The 16,515-nt window shown below is 40.0% G+C and overlaps 1 protein-coding gene and 1 pseudogene across 3 annotated transcripts; both read left to right on the plus strand.

Moving 5' to 3' along the window:
• The first annotated feature begins 233 nt into the window (after positions 1–233).
• LOC115068917 lies at positions 234–4,320 on the plus strand. Of its 3 annotated transcripts, XM_029560065.1 has the most exons (3): positions 234–913; positions 1,123–1,268; positions 3,901–4,320. In XM_029560065.1, the coding sequence occupies exons 1-3, from the start codon at positions 675–677 to the stop codon at positions 3,918–3,920; spliced, it is 405 nt and encodes a 134-aa protein (XP_029415925.1). In that variant the 5' UTR covers positions 234–674; the 3' UTR covers positions 3,921–4,320. The 3 variants fall into 3 exon arrangements, with proteins under 3 accessions (XP_029415925.1, XP_029415924.1, XP_029415923.1); XM_029560064.1 differs by having other exon boundaries at positions 234–1,273; XM_029560063.1 differs by having other exon boundaries at positions 234–1,268.
• A 1,629-nt stretch (positions 4,321–5,949) lies between these two features.
• On the plus strand, positions 5,950–12,933 carry LOC115068908 (annotated as a pseudogene).
• Positions 12,934–16,515: the final 3,582 nt, after the last annotated feature.

Raw genomic sequence — 16,515 nt, forward strand, 5'->3', positions numbered from 1 at the left:
GGACCGACTCGACTCCCCCGCCCCTCCCTCAGCCGCAGCAGCCGCCGACCGTGCGCCGATTGGCCCGAGGTCCAGGTGACGTCACGGGGAACTGTGGGTTCTCCCTGAACAAAAGAGATGCTGATCTCCCGCCAGGACTGGGACTAGGGAACTTTTTTTTTTTTTTTTTTGCCTTTTGGTTTCCTTTGCGGTCGTCAAACTTTTTGCAGTAGGATGGGAGGTAGGGACGGGAAGCCGTAAAGTCTGGGTAGACCGAGGGAAAGGAGGGGCTGGAGCTGAATGGAGCCTGGGTTGGCAAAGCTTACCCCCCTTCCTTTTTTAAAAAAAAATTGGGGGTGTTTGAGAACATTGCGTCACCTCTGAGAAAAGTCTGTGCTTACAGGAGTGTGTTTTGTGGGGAGGGAAAATACCATAAAGTAGCCATCACCTTGTGGTTGTTGGAATCCAGACTTGACTTTTGCAGCCCCGGGGAGGGGAAGCTTCTCCTGGGCACCGACTTGGGACCCCCTTTCTTTGCCTCCACCACATCCTGCTCAGACCCCTGCCCCTCCAAGCGGTACCTGCCAGGTCCGGGGACAGCCGTCTGGGAAAGAGGAGCCAATGGCCCAAGTGGTCCTTGCCCGCGCTTCTGCGAAGCCCGGGGAGTTGTGCGCGCGCTCCGCAGAAGTCTGGAAATGCACAGGAGTTTCAGTGGAGAAAAAGCAACAGTTTCTTTTCTAAAACATGCGACAAAAATTTCCTTTCCTGGGAACAACGTGCGGGTTTCCATCGGAAGGAACGGCGTGAACAGTTTGAGAAGCGGAAAGTGGAAGTGGCCGAGGAAGGAGACAAACCTTCTTGTCTGTGCCACGTTCACTTGTGCCACTACACCCCAAGCAGAGAGCTGGGTGGACTCTGGAAGACAGGGGCGGAGGTGGGCAGAAAGACCCTTCAGTCTCGCCTTCCTTCCTCCAGGCCCTCTAAGTTTATCTGGCATTTTCCTTTTGCAGACCTTAGTGTCATCGCGAAATTCCATCACCCTCCCTCTCCCTCCGCCAGATTTTTTCATATTTCAAGTGATTTTTGCTCCAAGAATGCACAAAGTTTCATTTAAGATTCTCCTGTCTTCCTCTCTACACTCAGAGGGTGGAACGGGATCCCCGGACGTCTCCTGGACATTCAGCAATTTATCACATCGGGCCTTTTTTCAGACATACGCAGCACAGCCGCTTTTGAAGGGCTCCAAAGTCAGAAGCACAGCGTTCAAACCAACAGAACTGCTTCCTCAGGTTAGGTGAGAGGTCGCCTTTGCTTTGAGAACATATTAAAGCTACTAGCAGAATACTTTTATTTCTATAAGGTAATTGTTTTCTCCAAAAGTTCCACCTTCAGTAACTGACACAAGGATAATTTGAACTCTATGCTCTATAAAATCTCCAGCACATTAAAGACAGAAAACTAACATTTGTTTTTATTGGTGTAAGGAACTAAAAAACAAAAACCAAACCCACAGAAAATATCAATTTCCTCTAACTGGTGTGAAATAACTCTTGAGGAATCTGTGACCAACATTCAGAGTTGAAGGAGTGCCATAGATTGCCCCAAATTTAGAACAGTCTGGGTTAGAGATTTTTTGGAATTTCTCATCATGCCTTGACAAAACAGTTTTTTTCTTTCAGATATAAAAGGGCTCCTTGTAAAATAGTAAACTTCTGGGAAGTGCTCCTTCCAGGGGGCAGGGTACCTGGAAATCAGGATGCAAGTGAGATAAACCTACAGTGAGAGGTTTCTGGAAATATGTAGATTCTGGAGGTAGGAAATAAGCGGTTAGAAAAGTATTTTGTCAACCAAAAATATGATAATTTGATATATTTACTGTACTCAAAATACATTAGAATAATATATCTGTGAGAACTTTTGGGGTAGCCCACTTTACATTTCAGAAGAAAGTTTTATAGTTCGGTCCCATACAGATATAACTGGAAAAGTCTCTAATGTCTCATAAGCAAAAATATAAAATTTGACTGACTTTTATAGGAATGCTTAGTTTACTCTTTTTCTGAAAGCCTTAAAAAATTTTGAATATGAAGACATTTTCTTAGTTAACAGCTTGCTACAGTATTCTTTCATGGCCAAAATCTTTTCCAACTCTGTTATCTCTAACTCAGAGGTAATTAAATTGTAAAGGCTTCATTGACTGGTATAATTCCACAGTCACATCTAGTGTCCAAGATTTCATTATGCTTTTTTTAAGAATTCTGAAGAATAAGTAGTTTGATAGTGTGGGTTTTTCCTCACTACACTTCATAACTATGTTTGTTGGAATTGCCCTTGGGTTTCAGAAAAAGAGAGAGAGAGAGAGAGAGAGAGAGAGAGAGAGACCAGAGTTCAGAACAGGAATTAATTAATGCACAGAGGAATCTTATTGGAGTGATGGAAATAATATTCTAAAACTAGATTGTGGTGGTAACTACATAAAGTTTTTAAAAGGTAGAGTTGTACATCTAAAATGGGTAAGTTTAATGGTATACAAATTATACCCCAAAGTTTTTGAAAAAGTAATTTCAAAAGGAACCATTTCTCCTTGTATTACTTTTAGCACCTCCTGATTTCGTTTCAAAGCCTGGCTCCCAAGCTGCAACAACATGCACGAGGCATCCTTGCTTCTTTGTTTCTGTTTTTAAATATTTTAATGTAGTAGTGGGTTTTGTTTTATATCAGCAACTTGTTAGAAAACTTAGTACTTGTATCATGACATGGATGTGGCTGAGACAGCCAATCTTCATGTAGGACCATGCCTTGCTTCTTGCAATTGCCATGGTGACCAGATTTTCCCAGCATTTCTGACAACTTAAAATCTCAATAAGAAAAAAGAGCACATACTTTTGTGCAGGAGCTGTTATTTAGATGTTTTACTATGGGAAGGAGATAATGGGGAATGTGAGCAGTTATAGAATTGAATTAGATTGATTTCTTTTGAGTTGAAGATTAGAAAAGGAGAAGGTTGGTTAGGTGCAAAGATCATTTATCAGACCCACTCATTTAGGATTGAAATTAAAACAATTTAAGGGATAAGTTTTAAGGGGAAGTTTTTGTTTTCTAAGTGAAAAATTAGATTTTTTTTTTTTTTTTTTTTTTGGTCTTTTTGAGACAAGATCTCCCTATGGTCCTAGCTGGCCTGGAACTTGCTACGTAGACCAGGCTGGCCTTGAATTAACAAAGATCCACCTGCCTTTGCCTCACGAGTGCTGGGACTAAAGGTGTGTGCCAACATGCCCAGCTCAAAAATAGATTTCTTTAAGACTAATAAACATGTTATAGGCAGTAATCCAAGTCATCAAATTCCTTGTCTATAGAGGGAGGGGAATCCATGATAAGAAATGACTTCTTGACCTCAAAGGTCACGTTTAGGTGTCAGTGAGCTGTTTTTCAGGGCCTTTATCCGGTTGTTGATATCTTTCACTCCTGCTAGGGGAAGCCTTTGGCTGGGTGACTTTGGACCTTTCAGCCTTAGCAGCCTGTAATATGTTTATAAGTTTCATGGTCTTCTATAGACAGGTTGGATGGAGATAAATATGTTTCCTTTTGTTTCTTATCTTGATTTAATTCTTTTTTTCTTTCATGAAATCTTTCTCTTCTGTTTCCCCTGAAAACAGCTTGCAAAAATGCTACTCACTAAGTGGAGGTGCAGAGAGGAGTAAAGTGCCCCATGAGCCGCCTATGTGTGTAGAATGTGTGCAGTTTGTGTAGGATTGACAGGATGCCAGCAACCAGGGAGAAAATATTTGATAAGAGCTTTAAATTATGCCATGAAAGCTAGCCAGTTTTCATTTAATAAGCATTTTGTTTATATTTTAAGTTACTTTATTTTTTTAATCAGCACTTATAAAGCCCTAATCTACGCCTTTTGCTTTTTAACAGGAGTACTCTTTTCTCATTAAAATGATGTAACTCCCAAAGGCTTTGCAAAGGAGTCTAATTCATCCAGTCAAATGGAAATAACTACTGGGTAGCTGGACCACTTCACCAGAACTATGTCGGAGATGATTTCTACCTCCCGAGACAGGCAGTGCTAGGTTGGGAAGTTTTTATTTCTGTGTGTTGTTGATTTTTTTTTCCAGTTGTTGGCAGCATGATTTTATGTCCAATTTTATTTTATGTTGCAATTTGTTTTGAAAGATTGACTTTTTTAAAAAACTGAAAGATTTTTTTTTAATATTTAAATCATTTTCAGGGTTATTTTTTTCTTTTACAATCACATACTTTAAACTTCTCATGAGTAATTAGGAAGGTTGAATCAGATGCTTAAAAATGACCATGGATATTATGCTTTAAATAAAGTTTTACATTAATAATAGACTGTTGTAATAGAGGTGCCATAGTTAATCTTTGTGTCTAATTAATAGTAATAAACTAAGGACATAGGCAACTGAATTTAAAAATAAAGACAAAAATATAGCATTCCCAAAATTTACAGTGAATCATTTTTAGATGAATTTAATATATTCTTTCATTAGCTATGACAATTTTATTAGCACAGGACAGACATTTTAGAAAATCACTATTTTGGGACTGGAGAGATGGCTCAGCAATTAAGAGCACTGGCTGCTCTTCCAGAGGACTTAGGTTCAATTCCCAGCACCCACATGGCAGCTAACAACTGTCTGTAACTCCAGTTCCAAGGGAATCCAATGCATTCTTCTGACCTTGGGCATTGCACAACATAGGTGCACTTACATACATGTAGACGTTACACACATACACATAAAATAAAAACAATAAATAAAATATTAAAAAATGGCAGGTGTGATGGCTCATGCCTTTAATCCCAGCACTAGGGTGGCAGAGAGGCAGCCAGGTCTCTGTGAGTTCAAAGCCAGCCTGGTCTACACAGCACGTTCCAGGCCAGCTGGGGCTACAAGGAGACGCTGTCTCAAAAAGACCAATAAATAAATAAATAAATAAATAAATAAATAAATAAATAAATAAATAAATAAAATCACTACTTTTTATAATCGTCATTCACATAGCAATAGGTAACAAATACATTTGTCATACATAAGCAATGAAATGTATGTTCACCAGTGGAGAAAATTATAGTGAATTAATGCAATGAAATCTTTTCAATAATAACTCTATGATACACACAAATGAAAGGAAAACTAAAACATACAATGCCACTCTAACTGCTTAATATTAAGTCAGAAACTACCAGGAAATTTTTTTTAAAGTATTTTTGAGATCTTATAAAACTAGATATGTTGCTTTTATAATAAGGAGAAAATGTCTTTCTTCTTTTTTCATAAAAGCAGAAAACCTTGGGGCAAAAAAGATGGCTCAGCAGTTAAGAGCACTGGCTGCTCTTACATAAGACCCAGGCTCAGTTTCCAGCACTCACGTGGGGATTAATAACCATCTGTAACTTCAACTCCATGAGATCCAACACCTTTTTCTAACCTTTGTGGGTATTGCATGCCCAAGGTACACTCACATACATGCAGGTACAACATTCATACACTTAATTAATTAATTAATTAATTTTTTAGAAAGAAACCTTCATAAGGAAAGTGATAAGCTTCCCTGGGCATCGGGAAAAATAATTACAGTAATAAGAACTGATACTGATGCTGTAGGTGAGAAAAGAGGACGGTCTGGGTGACGGAAGACAATCACACTGATAAGGCCTGCTGTGAAACCCTATGAAAGGTGTCAGGAAAGAAGTAGACAAAAGGTGCCTAACTTACTGTCTTCCTGCTGTTTCTTAATCTCACTGGTCCCAGGCTATATCATGGATCATGGAGAGATGGAGAGAAAGCGTCTAAATGAAAAAAAGAAGTAAGGGGTCAAATAAAATGGGATTGGGGTAATAAGGCAAAGAATGGCAAACAGGTGGCCAAGGCAGTGTGATGTGAAACCCAGGCTCAAAACCAGTGCAGACTGATGTAAGCACACAGGTCTTCCTGTGGAGTCATGCGTGCTGCAGATACTGCAAGGAAACAGGTGTGTGACCTTTGCTGTAACAGGCCATGATCTTTCTAGAACTGATCAAAATCCTTAAAAATATTCACAGCATGCTGTCAGCAGTCTAGCTGGGTCTTTTGTCTATCTATGATCTTGCTTTAGGAAGTGGGGTGGCCCCAGTGTCCAAAAGCTCCAGCTTTGAAGCTCTAGCTCCACTCCATTTGCGGTGCTTCCTTTCCTCTGTTCTAACTCCTGATATGTGTTGAGAGAGACACTTTTTTGTTCCCTGCATCATTTTCCCTTGGTTTGTTCAGCTGAGTGCTTCCTTAACAGTATTTTAACCTTGACTGGAAGGCTGCAAAGGGGCTGCCTGGAGTGACACCCAGTGGTGATAATGAGACTTGAAGGCAGCTTCCCAGAGGCTTCCCAGAGGCAACTACGGCTGAGCCTTTCCCATGACTGCCTTCAAAGCTCTCTTTCAGAGCTTGTCTCCCCACATGTCCTGGAAGCTATGCTTTTATTTCCAAAGAGGAGCCATGCTGTTAGCCTCTGTTTAAGGACTTTGAGTGTGGAATCCAGCTTTTTTTTTTCAAAAAAGGAACTCTTTTTCAGTTGTTAATTTACCCCTAGATAGAATTCAAATCAAATTTAATTTATCTCTAGGGATAGGGTGGGGTGAGAGATAATAATAAAAAGAAAAAGCTGAGGATATCACATAGATTAGAACTTCCACCAGCTTGTTCTCCCAGCAGGCTCCAGCCCTCAAGATCTCCTTCCCAGTAATGGTGGTCCCAGAGTGACAAATCTTTATTTATTTATTTTTAATTTTATGTGTATGAACACTTTGCCTGCCTCCATAATGGTAAATGTACCCACCTCATGCAATATCCACAAGAGCCAGAAAAGGGTGTTGGATCCCCTGGAACTAGAATTGCAGTTACCATTGTGAAACACCATGTAAGTGCACAGAATTGAACCCAGGGCCTCTGCCAGAACAGCCAGTGCTCTTAACCACTGAGCCATCTCTCCAGTCCTGTGACAAAATTTTTTGATTTCTAATTCTTGTGGGCCTTAATAGCCCTTGTAAACACGTCTTCCCCCAAAATCTTCTGATTATAAAAACGATTTGAATTCTGTTTCTTGCTGAAGCCTTTAGGATCCAAATTCTAAAAGTCTCTCATCATGACAAGAGCAGTTTAGTAAGGTACAGTTTGAGTTTTACATGGCATCACAATACCTTTAAGGCACATGGATTCTTTTCCAAACCCAGCAACTAATATTTTGCAGTGTTTTCCTCATGTAGCTCCATGTCAGCTGTTCTGTTACAGAAAATAAACCAAGATTTGTCTACTGAGTAATTTGGTTCATGCAAAAAAGTTGGAGTCAGCAGCCCTATGACATCAGAGTTTATCTTTAAAAGTACTTCATAAATATACAAATGTTGCTGGGCGTGGTGGCACACACCTTTAATCCCCCACACACTCGGGAGGCAGAGGCAGGCAGATCCCTGTGAGTTCAAGGCCAGCCTGGTCTACATAGTGAGTTCCAGGACAGCTGGGGCTACAGGGAGACCCTGTCTCAAAAAAGACCAAAAAAAAAAAAAAAATCTACAAATGTCATATACATAGAATGAAAGATTTTTGCATATTTTCAAAGCATCGTGCAATACTTACAACATAATGTAGTATTTAGGAACACAGTTTTTCCATAATACTTTGAAACTTCTCACAGTGTTTTGGAGACTTTTCAACTTGTATTACTCATTTTTTTGAAAACTAGAGAACATTCATTTATGTTGAGGTTCAGTTGGAATTCAAATGTAACTGCAACGTCTTTGTTAGTTATCTGTGAGCCATAATTTCTGTAATTTCTGTGTAGTTCATCTTAAAGATATTTTGATAACTTAGCCTCTTTTGCAAAGTATTAATATTTCTGTCAGTTTATATAACATTGTGAAAGATTCCTGATGCTTTACCAATTTAAACATTAAGTTAATCTGCCTATTTTTTTTTTTTATCCAGGCAACGTTTGATGCAAAATAACACAAATATTGTGAACCCAAATGATTAACCCATTTCGGTTTAGGAGAGCAGTGTGAAGTAAACACAGTATGGAATTCTAATTAGGGTATAACTCTGCTCTGATTTTTGTCTTCTCTAAATAACTGAGTTTTCAATTTAGGCCACCAAAATCATAAATTGGAAGATTATTTTCCTTTGGAAATGAAAATCTTTCTCTGTGGGGGACTGAAGAGATGGCTCAGCGCTTAAGAGGATGCTCTTGCAGAGGATCCGGGTTCAATTCCCCCCACCCACATGGCAGCTAACAATTGTCTGTCTGTAACTCCAGTTCCAGGGGATCCAACGCCCTCTTCTGACTCCATGAGCATTGCATGATACAGGTGCACTTACAGACATGCAGGCAATACACTCATACACATAAAAATAATAAAATATTTTTAAAAAAGAAAATCTCTTCTGTCTCAAATGTGGGTTTTAATTTTGAACTAATTAAAATTGCTTAAAGTTACAACTTAATTGACTCAGATAGTTCAGCAAAGTGTGGTTCTGGCTCTTATTTAGAGGGTAAATCATTTAGAGGAAACATAATTAGAGCATTAACAGATTTTTAAAAATGCTTTATTGTTTTCTCTAAAATATTTCCTTCAGATTTTAACTTTTGTGAAGTATAATACCACATAATAAACTGTATGCTCTTGGGGACTTTGGTAAGTCTTAACATATGTGTACACCCAGAAATAGGTCATCGCCAGAATACAGTGAGTGTCTATCATGCCCCAAAGTGCTTTCCTGCCCCTTGGTGTCCCTTCCCTCCTGCCTTTCCTGTCCCAACAACCATAAGTCTGCTTCCTGTCACTATGGGTTAGTTTATATTTTCTAGAGTTTTATATACTCATTTGTATCAGGCTTTCACTCTGGACAGTTATTTGAGACTCATCTCTTTTTCTTGTACGAATTTTCTTTCTTTTCTTGGGTAAATATCTAGGGATGAAAGGTTTAAATCATACACTAGGGGAATTTTTAGCATTTGAAGACAATACCTGTTCTCCTCCTCATGTTGTTGTTTCGCTCTGCCTCCCTACCAGTTCCCTGAGATCCTGTCAGTACAGTATGGTTGTTCCATGTACAATAACAAATTTGTTCCATCCCCCTCCATGTTAGCAGTCACTGAGGTCTTTCAGTGAGTTTTCAGTCATTTAAATACACTACTCAATAATTTGAAAATGTGTTATCCTTTTTTTGATTTCGTACTTCAGTTGTAACTATATTGTGAATTTTTATTTTTATTACATTTATTTGTCTGTATACATATGCATGTGGGCCCACATGTGCCATGACACATATATAGAGGTCAGTGAACAACTGGTAGGAAGTTGATTTTCTCCTTCCACCATGTAGGTTCCAAGGGATCAAAACTCAGGTCTTCAGGCTTGTGTAAGTGTTTTTACTCACTGAGCCATCTCACCGGCCTGTGTGCATTTTTAGAAAACCTGTTTTCTGGCTCTTTCGGGTTTTTTTGTTTTGTTTTTATGACAGGGTCTCCCTGTAGCCTTGAACTCACTATGTAGACCAGGCTGGCCTTGATCTCACAGAGATCCACCTCCCTCTACCTTCTCAGTGCTGGGGTTAAAGGTGTGTTCACCATACCCAGTGACTCTTTTGGCAGGGGGCAGGTGGGCAAGGTCTCCCAGTAGCCCCTGCTTGCCTGGAACTCAACATGTAGACCAAGTACCTCCATCTCACAAAGATCTGCCTGCCTCTGCCACCACCATGGCTCTTTCTTTTTGACAGATAAAATGTGTTACTTTTGGCAGCTTTTTATTACATGTTTCTTTTACGGTTGCTTTAATATTTCCTCTTTGCTTACTCAGTAGTATGTTCTTTTCTGCCGGTCTTATATTTGAAAACAAACTATTTCTCTTGAAGTATGATGTCAAAAAATGAAATAGGAGGAAAGTTTAATTGAAAGTCCAGCAGGAAAAAAGACAAAGAGTTACCACAGGAAATAAACGTTATAACCGTGGCTTTGCTAGGCATTAAATTAAAGTATCATTAAACTAATTGGTAGACAATTATGGAGTGTATTATCATATTATATAATTAGTATGTAAATAAGGTGATATTTTCTGTGTGAAATCGCCACTTCTGGCCTTGTCCTCTCTGTGTGAAAGTGAGACAGGCCCACAGGATGAGGCGGCATAACAGGTCTCCCCCATTCTGGCTACTCTAGTGGTTTTTCTTCCTCATCATGGTTCTGCTTTAGCTCTTCTCTATGTAAATTAGTATTTTATGATCACTTTCACAAATTTTCATTGATGCTTTTCTCCCCAGTAGCACTGTAATCTGTTCGGAAGGCAACGCTGGCTTCATTTCTACGAATCCTCCTCACACTGGGATTTTTAAGGGGGCTGGTGAGACAACTCTACTAGCTGTCTGCATGGATCAATCTCTTTTTCTATAGTAATTCCCATCCTGCTTCAGTAGACTGCACTGCTTTTACTATCCCCCTTAGAGTTTGGTACAGCAGTAGAAATAGTTCTCATCAGCAGAATGTGAGAAGTGATATGTCTGAGCTCTGGAGTGGCAACTTCGTTCAATAGCATGCCTCCTCCAGTGTCTCTTGTTCATTCATTCCCATCACCAGAAATGCAGACGTGGATGACATCCAGCATTTACCGTAGAGATGATGAAAATGTCTTGGAAAAGCTTGGACTCTAAAGCACCACGATGAATAGAACTTGACCACTGACCTAGGTCATTGAGTTTGGGACTGTTGCCTGAAGACAGAAATGCACTCTTTATTCATGAAGCCTCCGTGTTACTAAGCACGTCTGTTCCAGACACTGTGCTTTTACAGTGGGCCTGTCATTGCCTTCCTTAGCTGTCCTGCTTTTGAGAATGTGCTGTGTGCCAGCTTTGCCCTGATGCTGGCAATCCTGCATCACAACTTTCTCTCCTTTCCTGACTGTCCATATACACACCTGGAGTTGTAGCTTCTATGCCAAGCTCCCCTCACGATTTGCTATTTATCGATACACAGTAAATTCAGGTTACCCTTTGACTATTTTTGAGTATCTGCTATGAACACTGGTATAAGCTGAAAGGTCTTCCTCCCCCTAAATTCACATGATGAAGTTCTGACCACTTGTATTTTCATTGGGACCTTATTCGGAGACAGACTTTAAAAAACTAATTAAGTTACAAGGTCATTAAGGTGCACTCCAATACAGTGTGTTTGTTGCCTTATAAAAAGGGGGAATTTGGCAGTGAATTGTCTGAAATCAGAGCTTGGTGTTGGCTGGGGTCTCACGACTGTAGAGCCCAGCATGGCTTCCCCAAGCACTTCCAAAGCAACCCACACTAAAGCACCTGATGACTTAGTCACTCGTGTTGTGAAGAAACCACACCTCTTTTGTGGAGGTTTTTGAAAGGCAGAAAGAATGTCTGGCCAAAGGGAAGTTTGGGAATCTGGAGGGAAAGGAATTGGAGCAGGAAGTGTGAATACGAGTTCTGGAGAAGTATTTGAAGCCAAATAGTATATCGGTGAGCGACACTGGCAGAGTCTGAGGGAAGAAAACAAGCAAAAAAATGTTTCCACAGATGACTCAGAGGTCACGGCTTACCTTAGAGCCTTGGGGGAACCATAATACTTTTTGGAGCAAGCCCTGGAGAAGAGAAAAGTTAAGAAATATTCTCTTGGCTGTGTATAGTGACACATGCCTTTAGTCCCAGCATATGGGAGCCAGAGGCAGGCAGATCTCTGTGAGACTGAAGCCAGCTTGGAACACATAATGAGTTCCAGGCCAGCTGGAGCTACCGGGAGACCATGTCACAAAAAAACCAAAACCAAACCCAAGCACAAGCACAAATGAACAGACAAAAAAGAAATATTCTCTCAACACTCAGTGGTTAGTACTGATGCCTTAAAGTAAAAAAAAAAAGAAAAGAAAAAAGAAAAAGAAAAGAAATAAAATCATGAAAAAAGCTAGTAAGTCAAAGAAAAATATCAGCAAGCCTGGTATTATGAAGAACCAAAGCCTGAAGGTGGCTTGACTGTAGGTTAATCATTATTCATGTCACAGAGTAGGGAAGCACTTGGAAGAGGCCCCTCTCCATAAGGAGATTCCTATCTCCTGTTGTCACTGTAGTCCCAGTTCCAAAATGCTGAACACAACTTGATGGAGTAGTTTTGTAAGCTCTTGTCTGGTCCCAATTACAGCCCCTCTCACACTCTTGGAGGGCATTAGCACAAATGTAGGAGCAACTTGATTGTATCCCAAGTTCAAAAAAGATGTCATCCTTGCCTTTTTTTTGCTGCTGATGGTTCTGTGAAGGTTTTGAGTCTTGACAGTGATAAACTAGTGGCAGCATAGTCAGGACCATCCAATGCATGTGATCCAATCAATGTGGCATCCATTGTGATGTTTCCTAGGTACCACCTGTTATGACTGTGGTGTTTATGGGATTTGACAGTGCAAGAGGAAATCCTGGGTTAGGTAGACCACAGCATGGATATGTATGATATTGCCTTCCATCTTGATGGTTCTTTGGCTAGCACTGGAGACTGGCACTGGTTGAGTTTGGGAGTTACACACAGGCTATTGTAGCACATTCCTAGAATATCACCTAGAGGAAATCATAGGATGAATTTCTCCCCTAATGAATACCCCATTGCAAATGGCAGGGGTGACAATATCTGTACAGGACCAGGCCTTTGACGGTAGTACTACATCTGTACCCTCCCTGCCCATCAGAATTCAGTGACTAGTGCTCAGTTTGAGCCTAACTAAGAAAGTTCTTACTCAGTAACACCTATGATAACATATAAAAGATGTGAACCAGCCTAGGCAGGTCCCCATTGATGACTCTGGCTGATGATGAGGACAAAGTGATGGACTTAGACATTTCTTCTGATAAGCAACTTACAACTACTTGTTCATGGATGGCCTTTAAGCTCTGGATGACTAAGTAGTAAAGACCATGGAAAAAGAACTCTAACCTTAAACTCTCCCTTAGTAGCCATTATCCTCAAAAGAAAATATTTGATGTCTTTTGTTCCATCATGTTGTCTGTCAATTACCATGTACAGAACTGGGTTTTCATTCAGCACCACTCATGAACAGGCAGCCAAGTTCCTAAGTGCTGGCAAACCCCTTTCATGGGTAAAGCTTAATTTTCGTTTTCTGGTTCTTCAATGAAGCATGTTGATGTTTTTATTAATCACTTCAGAATGCCCTACTGCCTCCCTGAGCACTCGAGCTCGTAAGATTGTAGCCACTTTTTTTACATTTCTAGTTCTTAAAACTTGGCTTTCTAAAACATGGTGCATGCTCTGGACTGCATGCGATTCAAGAGAGCTGGTCTATAGTCCAGAAGCCTTCAAATTAAGAGGCACATGTCACCATAAGCTGGTTGAACAATGCCTGACAGAGAGCCTCTTTCCTTTCCCTGAGAATGAGAGACTGCAACTATGCTGTTACGTATACACTAAAGAAGATTTGACCTCTTACTGTAGAGCACATGAGGAATGCTAACCGCATCAGGAAACTCAGAACTGAACACTTGCCTTGTCAGAATTGTGTCTTGCATTTGGCTTTGAATTTGGCATCCTTCGGAGTACCCTAAAGCAAGGCCATTGTGTCGGGATTTAAAGGAGTTTTTAAAAAGGAAATACGATGTCTGTATCACCCAACCTCTTTTCTCTTGATTATTTTTTAAATGTACTTCTTATATTAAAGAATATTTCATGTCAAAGTAATTAGAAAAAAATTGTGATGGTCTTTCCTAAATATCAAATAGCATTTTTTCTTTATTATATACTTTCTAAGAATGAAATCCTACTAGAAAAACAAGAAATAAAAAGGAAAGAATTGAAGGCCATTATGTACATAGGGAGAATGACATGTAAATATGAAGGTAGATGTCAGGTTAATGCATCATTAAACCAAGAAACACCTAAGATTGGCAGCAAGCATCCAGAAGCTAGAGGAGCAAGGAGCAGATTCCAACACTCCCAACTTAATTTTACACTTCCAGCCTCCAGAACTGTATGATAATTTCTGTTGCTGAAGTCATCTAATTTGTGATGCTTTGTTCTAACAACCTAGAGAATCAATCCAAACACCTAACATGTTGTCGGTAAGAAGACTGTTTGTAGTGAATTCTGATTAATAGAGCAGTAGAGGCACAAGCTCACACACCCAAAGACAAACTTTAGTAGAAAGCTAGAATGCCTGAAATTTTTTGGTCCATGCTCTTCCTTGAAGATGTTTCTGTACTGAGTATTATAAATGGGAGACAAAGACAGGCAAGATGGAGACCCTAATATTAAGAAATTATTAGTGAATTTTCAGGGATGAAAAATTTTGATTTGCACATTATAGGCAAGCATCTTTGTTTGTAAAAGTTATACAAGTGCCCTGGTTTTAGGGATGTAAACTGGTGCAATCTTTTGAAAGGACATTTTGGCAACATTTAAAATCCACATACCTAAAGCATGGCACGCCATCCTGAAGCCACATAGATATCATTAACACTTTACAGATGAAAACAATATATGCCTAAAAAAAATAACAAAAAGTAAAAAGAGTCAAGAAACTTCACAACAAGGAAAGCATTTGGAAAAGTAATAACCGAGGTCACAGAATAAATGCCAGGAAGTCAAAAAGAGGCAAACTGATTGATAGTCAAGAAACTTGAAAGATTCAATAGCAGAAGGCACCACGTGTTCTCCTCCAAGGAAGGCAAAGAGGAAGAAATACTGAGAAGTACTTGACAAGTCTACAGGTGGATATATTCTACTCAGTCAAGAACTGACCCACCTATTCCTCTACTTGCTCAGGTAAGATCTAACAGTTTTTATGGTAATAAAGTGAACCACAAAACCCTGAAACTTAGTGCCAGAGAAGGTGGTAGGGGTGAGGCACAAATTTGGGAAACGAGGGATTAAATAAAAGTCTTCACGTTTACTCTTGAGTTAAAAAATGAGGGCATAGTCAAAAATTCTGAATTTGACTTTACTGAAAATTATGATGGAATTCGAAAAACCAGAGAAGGAATATTGTGTGGGGAAGTAAAGTGATGGTGGAAGGAAAGTTAGGGAGGACTAGGTCAAGAATGCTTGTTTGGTTATTTATCTTCTGATAAAAAGAAAATGCAAAAACCACAAAATAAAAGCCAGGCGTGGTGGTACACCTTTAATCCCAGCACTTGAGAGGCAGAAGCAGGTGAATCTCTGTGAGATGGAGCCCAGCCTGGTCAATATAGTAAGTTCCAGGCCAGCTGAGGCTACAGGGAGAACCTGTCTCAAAAAATAAATACCCCCCCATACCCCACAAAATAATGAGAAACAAGAATTATCAGGACACTTGATTTAAACTGAGTGCTTTAAATTATTCTAGGACTGAGATAGATCTTGTAGTTTCCTCTTTTTTGGTAACTTTCTGAGTTAAAAGAACAGTAAGAGGCCAGGACAAATGAGAAAGTTGTGCTACCAAGATACAACAAGCATCTAGACAAGCAATAATTGTTCACCCCCTTGGGAAGGGGAAAATCAATAAGATTTATTCCTTGATGCTCACATATACCAATGTGTTCAGATCATGGCAGATTTTAAGCAATGCAGTTACTAGGTCAGAAATCAGAAGAGGTAACTAATGATTATTTCTAGAATGTGTTGATGTTATAAATGTATATCTGTTAAAATATTCAGAATTATACTTCATATATGTGTTTGACTTGCAACATTTTACTTTGTCCTCAAGTTCATATGTTAAAGCATGACCCCTCAGTTTGGTGTGGTTCTTTATAGAAAGGAGAGGGGTCAGACTTGATTAGCAACTTAGCGTTTTACTTTGTCCTCAAGTTCATATGTTAAAGCATGACCCCTCAGTGTGGTGTGGTTCTTTATAGAAAGGAGAGGGGTCAGACTTGATTAGCAACTTAACTGAACCGAGATACAGTTTGTCCTAGTTTGTTTCTCCATTGCTGTGACAAAATACTCTGACCAATACCAATTTAGGGAGGAAAGGGTTTATTTGGCTTACATCTCCTGGGTCACAGTTAATCTCTGAGGGAGCCTGAGGTAGGAACTCAGGGCAGGAGCCTGGAGGCAGGAGCTAGAGTACAGGCCATGGAGGAATGCTGCTTACTGGCTTGCTCCCCTGGCCCGTGTTCAACCTGCTTTCTTATACCACATAGGCCCACCTGCTCAGGGGTGGCACCACCCACAATGGGCTGGGCCCTTCTACGTCACTCAGTAATCAAGAAGACGCCCCACAGACATGGCCACAGACCAGTTCAATAGAGGAAATTCCCCAATTGAGGCTCCCACAACCCAGGTGTGTCAAGTTGACAACTAAAGCTGTCCAGCACACACACTTAAGAGATTAGTAAAGCATACCTTTGGCAATGTGTATTTTCAGAAAAGATCCATCAAGGGGAGGGAACCCATCCTGACTGTGGACAGGACCATCCCATTGACTAGGAGCCTACATGGAGCAAAAGGGGGAAAAAGGGAAAGGCTAGCTATAGCCATTCTTTCTTGCTGCTTCCT

This window comes from Nannospalax galili, unplaced genomic scaffold, assembly GCF_000622305.1.
Source record: "Nannospalax galili isolate Female #2095 unplaced genomic scaffold, S.galili_v1.0 scaffold127, whole genome shotgun sequence".
NCBI classification, from domain to species: domain Eukaryota; kingdom Metazoa; phylum Chordata; class Mammalia; order Rodentia; family Spalacidae; genus Nannospalax; species Nannospalax galili.